The following is an 11,407-nucleotide window of genomic DNA, read 5'->3' on the forward strand; positions in this document are numbered from 1 at the left end:
TTTAGCCATCTGATCTCTTTGCTCGAGTGATTCCTCTCGAGATCTCACCATTAGGTCTCTCGTCTCTTGTTGCGATTTGGCCAGCTGCTCTTGTAATTCCTTTTGAGCCCTTTCCATCCTTTCAATTCTCTCATTGAATTCATTCTCCATTACTCTAGCTTGTCGGCGCGTTTTATACGGATGGCGTGGTTCCAGTCTTGAAGTCTGGCAACTGCGAATTGTACGTTTTAACCTCAGCGAACGAGTATGGGATATGCAATGAATGAACTGATGCATGAATGAATGCATGAATGTCAAATGAATGTCAGTTATGAATGAAATGCAAGAAACTGGTGTTGATTTCAAGATAGCCCCATATTTAGGCATTTCATTTATCAACATAGTCTATTACACAAAGTTCTCATTTTTCCAACAGTTACACAAATTTCCTAGCCACATTGCCTTGTTTCTTCACTTGCTCTAAAAACTCTGATATGCTCGATCTTTGGCTCGGAGGGAATTGGCAACTGAGAACTTCGGCTTCATCTGATAATTGAACAACTTGCATAGCCGCTTTACGAATTTCATTGATCAAGAAGTCAAGTTGCATTTCTTTTTCTTTGAGGGTTCCTTCATACGCGTGAATGTCCCTATCGTATTGCTCACTCTTTTCTTCTAAAGCTTTCAAGAGGTTATCTAATTGTTGTTGACGAGATTGCAGCATATTTTCTAGATCTCGTGTTTTCCTTTTTAATTCTTGATGTTCAGACTGACTATTCGCCAATTTTGCAGCCACTATTTCATACTCGGCGTTCTTCCTTCTTAACTCTATCACAGCGCGCGCAGCCTTTTCCTCCTCTTTCTTTGCTTTTCCCTTCCAAAACTCCATTCCTCCCTTGATATTGCTAATTTCTTCCTTCCATTCTGCTGTCGACTTGCCCAACCCGCTATTCTTTATAGTGTTTCTTAATTTCTTGTTTTCCAAATGAAGGTCCCTTAAGTCGTTTCTCACAATCTCGGCTTCTCTTTGTACTTTTTCAGTCCTGGACCTTTCAACCTGAACTTCAATCTTCAGTTGATAGTTTTCTTCTTGAAGGGCACTAAGGTCCCGAGACATCTTGGCCTTTTCTCGTTTGAATTCTTGTCTTGCCATTTCTAGCTCAGACGGCATTTCCTCCGAGAAAGGATTCTGGATGGTGTAGTTTGTTGATGAGATTTACTGACTATTTACCCGTTGCTTCCTCCATATATCGTAATCTTGGGTAAGGGTATCAGCATACAAAGCTAATTCCATGAAATGAATTTCCTTCCAATACTTTGCAGTGTCCCGGACTCTCTTCATAAATCCTTCACCCGTGAAAGCGAACTCGAACTGTGCTAATCCTCCAGTTGCGGGGAGGAATTGTCGCGAAGAAAACTGCCTTTGGACTAATAGCGGGGCATATCCAACTCCTTCCCATAACCCGAGTAAAGGTACCCAATCTTGGCTTCCACATTTGTATAGCAAAACTGAAGGACGGATCTAGGGTGCTCTCCATGTTATATTCTCGGCGCGAAGATTCTGAAAAACTGATACCCAATGTTGCTTGGTGACTTCCTTCGGCCATTCTTTATTGAGGTAAGCTTCTAGCGGGGAGAATGTTTTAGAAAACATATGGAACGGAGTGCGCTCTACCTTCCAGAAGTGACTCAAAATCCAAACATTGAGCAACTGCGCGCATCCGATAAATCGTCCCTCCCCTTTTCTTCGACAACTACTCAGGGACCTGAAGGTCTCGGCTAGGATGGTCGGGACAGGGTTGATTCCTTGTTTTAACCTTTCGAAGAAATCAACTACTGCAACTTCGAGATGTCCGAGAACTTTTGGGAAAATGACCAAACCGTAAATGGCCAAAGCGAATATATTTACCCTTTTCAGCATGTTGGGATGGTTCAGAGCCAAATCTCGTAGGGAGGACCATGGAATGCAAATGGTTTCATTCTTCTTCTTTATCTATTTTTCGGTCCATGCATCAGTCATGTCTGTCAGTCTCACTAACTTTTTCTTGAAGGTCATCGGCTTAGGCTCTTTCACATATATTTTGCTGAATTGTACATTGTCGATGCGGAGTAAAGCAGCATACTCTTCTATGGTTGGAGTCATGTCTTCTTGATTGAAGGTGAAACACTGATAAGCTGGGTCCCAGAATCGAACCATGGCTTGAATCAACTGTTTGTCTATACGGATGGTGATCAGGTGAGCTATATCTCCATACCTCTCAGTGAAAATGTCTCTAGTGTCTGAATCCCACTGATTCCAAATTCGAACCAAATCCTCAAGGTTATTTTGGCGAACATTTACAGTTATATGTTCGGGCAAATTGGCGACACACCCTTCCACTAGACTATCCCCCTTTTCTTTCTAAATTTTTAGAGACCAGTCTCGAACCACGGCACTCTTCTCGGTTATTTGTGTAATTGACTCCTCCATCAGAAACCCGTTTTTTGGCAACCAACCTTTAGTCAACACCTTCTTAATATGATGCCTATGATGCATGATGAAAATAAAAGTGAAAACAAACAAACTTGGTTAGTAAACACAACAAATATAATTTGAAAAACAAATTAAACTACCCAATCCAATTATTTTGCACAAACAGTGTAAATGGATGGCAAAAGGTATTTTCCCCGTGTACTTGTTTTGGTGACTATAAGCGGACAGAGGTTCGGCATGGCTCTAATTGGATAGCCGTATGGTTCACTATATGCGGTTTTGGTTCTAGGTGGGTACTCGAATTGCCCGTACTATCATCTGCTAAGATTAGCACAGAGCCTCGGTCATGGCCCATCATAGGCTTACGAGATCAATTCGAGGGATTAGATTTACTTATGCCTATGCGGAGGGACAAGTTAACTCACGAAAGCATAAGTCATATGTAACCCGAAAGTATTCACTAGCCTGTGCGGAGGGACGAGTTAACTCACGAAGGCGTAGCGTTTACTTTCACTTAAACGGACGGAGCCCGGGTAAAGAGCTCATGTTATGCGAAAATGCAAGTACACGGTGTGTGGGGAACAACTCATAAACCTTTACGTTTCACTTAAAGAAACTAAACCAAAATTACAACCATAAAAATTGAAACACTGAAAAACAACCAAATAAGCAAGTTAGAAGAAATATTTACAGCACAATACAAATGCATGAATTTTGAAAACGAGATTTTCGGATCATGACCAAATATTTACTTTGAGCAAGGAAATTTGAAAATTTTGACAAAATGTGTTTAATTCCAGACACGACTCTCAACAAGGCTGTCCCCAGTGGAGTCGCCACCTGTAGCGACGTAAAAATTTTGGTTTGGGGTCGCTAATTGTGGCAATCTAGTGAAAAAGTTTGAAAACTGAAGTTTGATTTTAAAATAAAGAGGGAGTCGCCACCGATCCTTTTCCTAGGTGTGATCGGACACCTATTAGATTCATTGTTTTTTTTAAACAAAAGGAGGGCTGGATTTAGGTCTACGTTAAAAGCCAAAGGAAAATTAGGGTTCGGGAGTCGGTTACGCGCGAGGAAGGTATTAGCACCCTCGCGACGCCCAAAAATTGGTATCTCATAAACACATGTTGTCTTAATTTTCAAAAATGCGAACTCAATGTAAAGTTTAGTTATGATCCGAAAAAAACGAGAAATTTTAGTTTATTCCGGTTTTTGAGAAGGGCATGCCTTTTTAACACGAGTCAATTGACGTTCACCCAACATAGCGATGAACTCGATGACTTAATGTTAAATCGGCACATTTCCTTGTTTATTGAAATTAATTAGCAAAACAAGTATATGATTTTCGAAATAATGCAAAGTAAATTGATATGAAATAAAAATAAATAAATGATAGGGCTAGGCATATATTGAAACAAATAACCAATGTGACAATAATATTAAAATGATAAAGATCTATACGACATTTAGCGCAATTCTAGAATTAAACACGAAATAGAAACAATGAATATATACATGAGATGGTATAAAAATATGTACATGGAAATGTATAAGAACTATATATAACTAGTAATATTAAAAATATATATAACATATATAGAACATATACAATACGTACATACCTTAGAAATGATAATAATAATAAGAAAACTATTCCGTACACTACACACATACTTATACATATATATATAAATAATAGTATATACAATATAATATTAGAAATATGTGTATAATAGTGTAAAAGAAAAATATAACTAATAATATTAAAATATATACAATGATAATATATATAAAAGATATATGTATATATAATTATATAATATAATATTAAAATATAATAATACAACATAAAAACATGACACAAATAAAGTATAGTATTAAGAACACATATATATAATACATGAAGAATATACATAATACTAAAATATTTAGGTAATATATGCGTATATTAAAAACTAGTAATAATATTACCGAGGTATATACAAATATATCAAGTATATATACGTATTATAAATATATAAATATATAACAAAGCATAAACTAATAATAATAATAATAATAATAATAATGATAACATTGGAATATAAAAGAAACAAACATAACATTAATGAAATATTAAAATAAAGTGAAATAAAAATATTAAATATGAAAATATATATATGTATACACGTACATAATAAAAATATATACTAATACATAATAATAATGGTGGTAATACTAATAATACTAATAATATAAAAATAACAAGGATATTTAATAAAGATATAAAATCAACGAAAAAAGGACTAAAATTGAATTAAAAAAAAGTTGTGGGGCCAATTTGAAATGAAAACAAAGAAAAGGGACTTAATTGTACGCGCGTGAAACGTTGGGGGACCGAAACAACAATTATTCCTTTCCATTAAAACGCAGCACATTGGCGGGGACTAAATCGAAAAGCGCGAGAAATTATGGGGCCAAATTGGAAACAAGGAAAATGACTTAATTGCAAAACCCTGAAAAAGCGGAAGGACTGCGCGCATAAATATCCCATTCAAACGAAAACGCGCGGATCCTTTAGCGGGTCGGGTCGGATGGGTCGGGCATGGTCAAAACGACGTCGTTTTGGGGGTTAAGTGTAGCCCCCAAAACGACGTCGTTTTGGAGGGCTATATAAGGCCTAAAATAACCAAAAAAAATCATTTGGGGAGAGGGAAAGAAAAAAAGAAGAGAGAGGGAAGAGAGAAGGGAGAGAGAAGGGAGGGGGGAAGGGGAATCCGGCCAGGGGGCCTGTCACCGGACGGCCACCGGAGGCTCGCCGGCGCCGGCGCCAGCCACCGCACGCGGTGGCCGGAAAAGGTAAAAAATTTATTTTTTTTGTTTTTTATTTTTCGAATATATGTGTATATATGCTAGAAATGAGGAAGAAAGGAAAAAAAATGGATTTAAGAAGATAATAGAGAAAAATAAAAAACAAAATCACCTTCCGATTTATGTTTTCGTTCTTTGTTTCCCTTTTTTTTGTATTTTCCTCTGCTTTTTGTATTAAAATGCCGGAAAAAAAAACAAAGAAAAACCCCCTTTTTACAGTGTTTCATTCGGCTTTTTATAGCCTGTTTTGTTACACACTTTGTTATTATTTTTTTCTATTCTTGCTTCTGCTTTGCTTGTCTGTTGTTTTTGCAGGGCATGGCCGGTGTTGGTGGTGGGAGTGTCAGACGGTATGGGACTGTTGTAGTGGAGGTATGGGGCTATTGTAGTAGGGGTATGGGGTTGCTTCATGGTTGCGGCACAGAACAAAAGGGGGGGACTTAGGGTTGCTGAGATATTTTGTGTGTTGGGCTAGGTGGGCTTTTAGGGTTTTTGTATTATTTGGGTCAATCGGGTTTGGGTTGTAAGAGGGGGCAATGGGCTTGGTATTAGTGGGCCAAAATTGGCCTACTACAAGATGCACGGAACAAGATGTTAATTAGGAGTCAATGTGGTATAAGTCAATTCTAAAACAATAACGATCTAATGAACCCATAATTTATACGACATACGAATTAATGAATTGATGAATTTAAAACTATTTGTAAAAAAAACAAGCTAGAGATATATACGTAATTATTAAAATATGTGTCATAAAATAAATATTTTAAAATCAAATAGTATATAAAGTGTTAAAGAATATTAGTTTAAAATTGACAATTTTCATACAATAAAGGAGAATTTAATTTATTTATAAAATATGAAAAGATAATAAAAATATTTAATGAAATATAATCTTGGGAGATAAACCATACGCATCATAGATTTACAAATCATATATAAATTTAGAAATAATTATTTATAAAAAATAACATGGAAACACATACAAGATTAAATTAATATTACTATATATGTACAGATATATAAAAAATATTTAAATGAGATACTATCTAATATACTAAAAGAATACGTTATAATAACTTTCAAAATAATGATTTTATAAACAAAAAATAAATTTTAAAACAATGATTTAACCATTAAAATAATATATATACGAATATACACAAAAATGTCTAAATGAGACATTGTATATATAATATGATAAAACCAACTTCAAAATAATAATATAAATAAAAAAACAAAGCAAAATTAATAAAATAGATAAAAATATTAAATGAATTTTAAAATAATAAGTATTTCAAATAGAAAGCTTAATAAAATAAACTTAAAAATGAAAGAGATAATTTATAAATAAAAGAAACCAAAATAGGAGTCGGCGCGCAATACATGTAAATGTATAATGACTAAAACTGGAAATAATCTAGGCCCCAAAAAGCAGTGCAGTATCGCAGACTCAAATGAATACGCGCACGAATTAATGAGCCAAATTAAAAAAAAACAAAGTAAAAGAAATAAGGCGCAATTGAATGCTCGCGCGAAAGGAAGGATCTAACGCGAAAATTCCCCACTTCGAATGAAAAGGCGCAGATCCGACCTGTTAATCGGGTTGACGCGCGGACCCTTCCTGTTTTAAACGGTGTCGTTTTTTAAGAAAGGATTTAAAGCCTTTTTCTTTTCTTCTTAAAATGCAGCAAATCATTTAAATAATAAAAAAAACAACGCGATCAACCCACTCAATTAGGGTTTCATCTAGCATGCTGCCGCCGTGTCCTCTTTATTTTGGTGGCCGACGATGCGTGAACGGTGGCCAGATCTTACCAACGGAGGCCACGACAATAGAGATCTGGTAAGGTTTTTTTTTTTCTTATTTTAAAAAAAAAACCTTCAAACCTTACACTATTTTGTAAAAAAAACAAAACAAAATTCGAAGAAATAAAAAAAAGGCCCCATCATCGTTCGACCCTCGTCCACATCTCCATGCTTCTGAGATGTTTGGACTCTCATCGGCGTCGGTTCAAATATTTCTTTCTTTTATGCTAAAATCGCAAGCAAATGAGAAGAAAACCAAAAAAATAAACGGACTTGAAAATCACATTTTTATTTGTGATTTCGGCTTTTTCTATTGATCTCTTTGTTGTATGTATGTATAGTATGCGTGCGTAAAAAAAATACAATGGATTATCTATGGCTTTATAGCCGAAATGTTCAAAAATAAAAATACAATTTTTCTTTTTCTTTCGTATTGGTCGTTGCTGCTGCTGTTTGCTTGTTTTTTTTCGCAGGTACGGAGCGTGTGCTGGCACTTGGCGTGAGGCGTACAGAGGCGAGCGTGGCAGTCGTACGGTGCTGGGGGCTGCGGTGCGGTTTGGCTAGGGTTTCCCTTCCTAAAATTAGAAATTGGGTCGTTTGGGTCATTGGGCCATTTCTGTATTTGGGCCTCTGGGTTCATTGGGTTAGGATTCTTAGGCTATTCGGGTTAGGTTTAGTTCAGGCCCGAGAATTTGTAAATGGACTTTTAAATTTGGACTGTTATAAGATTTGGATTTTATATTTATTTTGTATTTCGGTTTTGATGTGGACCCAGGCAAATTGGCCCGTTTACATAATACATCAAATACATCAAAAATGTTAAAATAAATGCTTTCCAACAAATTAAAAATAACATTAAGATAGTTACAATTTAGCAAGCAAATGCATCTAAAATAGAAGAAAAAGTAACAATAAAATTAGAGTTATACAATATCTAAATAATAACAACAAAATAGTATCAATATAATAATAAAATAATATCAAAACAACTTAATCGGGCCGGGCTAAGCTTGGACAGAAAAATTCTACCCATTAAGAAATCAAGTCTTATTTTTTTGTCAAAACTTACTTTTTTGACCTATATTTTTGTTTAAACCCTTTCACTTCTCGAGTGGGCCTTTCGAATCTAGATAGATTATCTAACTCATAATCAAGTCTAAATTAAAAGAATATTCATTTTTAAAATATATATAATGGATAATCTGAATATCCAATCTGCATAGGCATGAAACACAAATATCATATAGGAATATTTTCAGAAAAAATGAAAAAAGAATCATTACAAACGTACCTTAAAAAATGTCCTACAAACATACTTTAAAATGTCAAAAGTAAAATATTTCAAGAAAGATCTGAGTGCAATAATAAATAAATTCAAAAAAAAAAAAAGTTTCTAAGTGAACCTAAACAAAGAATGAATAAATATAATAGCTAATGATGATTAAAAACATGGCGTAGGCCATGAACATATATGCTAAAATGAAGCAGAACTGGTACGCCGCAGCTGGTACTTTGGCACTGTATCATTTGTATTTGCCGACAACACCATCTCCACTTCCTGTTTAAACAACACTCGGAACTCAGTTTCGGATAGTGTTTCACATTTATATTCTTAATTTGTTTTGTATATTAAAAAGATTAATTTCCTATATTTATGTTCGAATATGGCTCGTATATGGGTGTTTCAGAGAAAATGGAAAGTCTAGGCAACATAGTTGCAGGGTGGGGGTGATTAAATTTTCATACATGAAGAGCCTTTTTTATCCTAATCAAGTTAATATGAAATTTTACAGCTTGCTTTGAGAACCTATGATATTGATCATCAAAAGCTTCATAGCCATCCAATCAAAGGAAATAAAAAAAAACCTGTTATTACTTTATTTCTTTAAAACATTTCTGAAAACGAAACTGGACCTTCTTGTTTATCAATTATCAAACCAGTTTATGTTTTCTAAGGCCATAAAATTGGTCTGAGAACAAGGCATTTACCCTATGGATTCCCAGTTTTTTGTTAATTTCATCAATGGTTAACAAAAGATCAAAAGGATTTCATACCAGAAGTGAAGAAGAAAGATAATGCTAATAAAGTTAGAATTGTCTACTTCAAAGCCAGCAAAGTGGTTCATGATCCTATTAGACCAAGTATGCTATGAATGCTGTTAATAAAGCATATACTTCACAAAAAAAAAAAAAAAGGTTCAAGTAAGGTACCTTTTGCCTTTTGAGCCAGCTATTCATTTTCTTTAATTGATCTACTTCAAGCTCCAATTGATTGGTATAAGCCTACCATTACCAAACAAACAGATACATATTATAAGACCACATATCCATATATATACTTCTTGAAGTTCATAAATGATTTCGCATACACATATATGTATATGTATGTATATCAACCTGCTTCCTTGCCCGGGACCGTGCTGCGGATTCTCGGTTCTTGATCATCCTCTTTTGCCTTCTCTCAATAGTCTTCTCCATCACATCTGAATATCTGTGTTTCCTAGCAGCAGTTGGTTGAGAATCGGATGATGTTGCTGACATTGCAGGCATTGGCATTGTAATAGCCAGTTGGTTCTCATGGTACCCAACATCTACAACTTGGTTCTCATAAACTGACTCCGGAACATTGAAATTCGAATCCATCATTGTCATTTGTTGTTGTTGCTGAACGGCAGCCATTTGGAACTGGAGCCAATCAGCCTGTTGAGAAACCACGGGCATCGGGTCGATTGCCATGAACTGTTGCGGATGAATGACACCATCCTGGATCCCACCATTGATCACACCGGCACGAACAAGGAAATCCTCGAGCGTAGTCTCGCCGAGCGTCAGTTGGTGTTGAACGAATCGGTTGTCCATCGCATTGACATTGCCACCGCCGTTATTAACTATTTCCTTCCAAACCTCATCAACGGTTTTCTTACTCAATGTGCCATTGAAATTGATGTTCCCAAGAAAGAAAGAAGCAGCAGATGATGAGGAAGAAGAAGATGAAGATGGGTTTTGAACCAATCCTCCTTCTTCAACAGCTATCAAACTCCTCAACAACTCATCCAAATTCATAGCATTCAATGGCTTCCCTATCTTCCCCAGTTGGCTTTGAACCTCATCAAAAGTGAGGTTATATAAAGAACTAATTTGTGAAGCCAAAGGGGGAAAATGTTGCCCCTCAGATCTATTAGGAGACATCATGAATCTATCTCCCATTCACAAATCAATCAATTTAAGAAAATCCCAAGGAAAATAACACTTGAAAAACATCAACTCTAATCTCAATGACCCAATATTCAGATCAGAGTTGAGTTGACTAATAAAATACTAAATGGGGGATCTGTAAACAGATTCAAGTAGAGAAAGTTAACAAAGGGTTTGCATCAAATTGTGAAAAAATGGGAAAAAAAAAGGATTGGTGAAGTAGATGGGAAGTTGAGAAGTGAAAGGCATGTAAAGAGTGAAATCTGAACCGCCAGGAAGATCGAAGAAGGCGTTGGAAACGATCTGGGAGATGTGAATTTGTTGTGGAGAGTCCTATTTTTAGAGTTTTTTTTGTGTATGAGAAAGTACTGCCATGCCTGATTTCCTTGCTAATTTGTTGGGATAGCCATTAGAGATTGAGACTTCCCCCTCCCCAAAAAACAGTCAATTAATGACCCAAACAACAATTTAACTTCATTTCAATCCCTCTCCTTTCTGTGAAGGGGTTCTAAGGGAATTGTTCATCGACCGTTATAGTCGTTAAATCTGGATGTTCTTGGCGGGGGGCCCGGCGATGGAGCTCTGTCATTTCATTCGGCTTTGGGCCCTAAGCCCCGACTCTAACTTGAGAGCTTTGTTGTCAACCAAACCTAGTTTTTAAGATTTAGACATCATTTATGTTTGGATTTTTGGATTCAATAGAAAATGCAAAAAGCTTAAATTTAGGGATTAATTGCACCATGCATTTTTAAATTATGAGTTAAATTTTAAATACTTCCTAAATTTTAAAATATTTTAATTGAATCCTCAAAACTAAATCAAAATCTTTTATTAATCTATCAGTTAGTTTTAGCATTAAATGCTAACTTGATTTGAGGTGATTTCTTTTTAGATACATATAGATGAAGAAAAATATTTTTAAACACTAAAAGCTAACCTTTGACACTAAAGGTAATGATTAAAATAACAAAAAAACCTTATTGAAACAATATTTTAATTGTCAACGACGCTTTCGCTCAAAGACAATAGTAAAGTTGAGGCTCTGGGATCATCTCAAGTTTGAGTTTCAATATATGTAAAATGTATGTGTTCTCTTAGTTG

The 11,407-nt window shown here is 35.3% G+C and overlaps 1 protein-coding gene and 1 long non-coding RNA gene across 2 annotated transcripts; one reads left to right on the top strand and one right to left on the bottom strand.

Moving 5' to 3' along the window:
- Window positions 1–6,875: 6,875 nt before the first annotated feature.
- LOC121230363 (uncharacterized) lies at window positions 6,876–7,852 on the top strand. The gene is made up of 2 exons (XR_005928310.1): window positions 6,876–7,148; window positions 7,585–7,852. It is a non-coding gene; the product is annotated as an uncharacterized lncRNA (long non-coding RNA).
- Window positions 7,853–8,333: 481 nt separating this feature from the next.
- LOC107962465 (ABSCISIC ACID-INSENSITIVE 5-like protein 3) lies at window positions 8,334–10,842 on the bottom strand. Its single transcript, XM_016898873.2, has 3 exons — window positions 9,509–10,842; window positions 9,323–9,394; window positions 8,334–8,669 (listed from the first exon to the last, which is right to left on the bottom strand). The coding sequence occupies exons 1-3, from the start codon at window positions 10,316–10,318 to the stop codon at window positions 8,586–8,588; spliced, it is 966 nt and encodes a 321-aa protein (XP_016754362.1). The 5' UTR covers window positions 10,319–10,842; the 3' UTR covers window positions 8,334–8,585.
- Window positions 10,843–11,407: the final 565 nt, after the last annotated feature.

Source organism: Gossypium hirsutum, chromosome A06, assembly GCF_007990345.1.
Source record: "Gossypium hirsutum isolate 1008001.06 chromosome A06, Gossypium_hirsutum_v2.1, whole genome shotgun sequence".
NCBI lineage: Eukaryota > Viridiplantae > Streptophyta > Magnoliopsida > Malvales > Malvaceae > Gossypium > Gossypium hirsutum.

Bases quoted from the DNA above. Each gene is read 5' to 3' on its own strand.
- LOC107962465 (XM_016898873.2), bottom strand. From the start codon at position 10,318: ATGGGAGATAGATTCATGATGTCTCCTAATAGATCTGAGGGGCAACAT. The intron at 9,395-9,508 runs GTTGATATACAT...TGGTAATGGTAG, and splicing joins GGTCCCGGGCAAGGAAGCAG to GCTTATACCAATCAATTGGA. The intron at 8,670-9,322 runs GTACCTTACTTG...TTGTTTAAACAG, and splicing joins GCTGGCTCAAAAGGCAAAAG to GAAGTGGAGATGGTGTTGTC.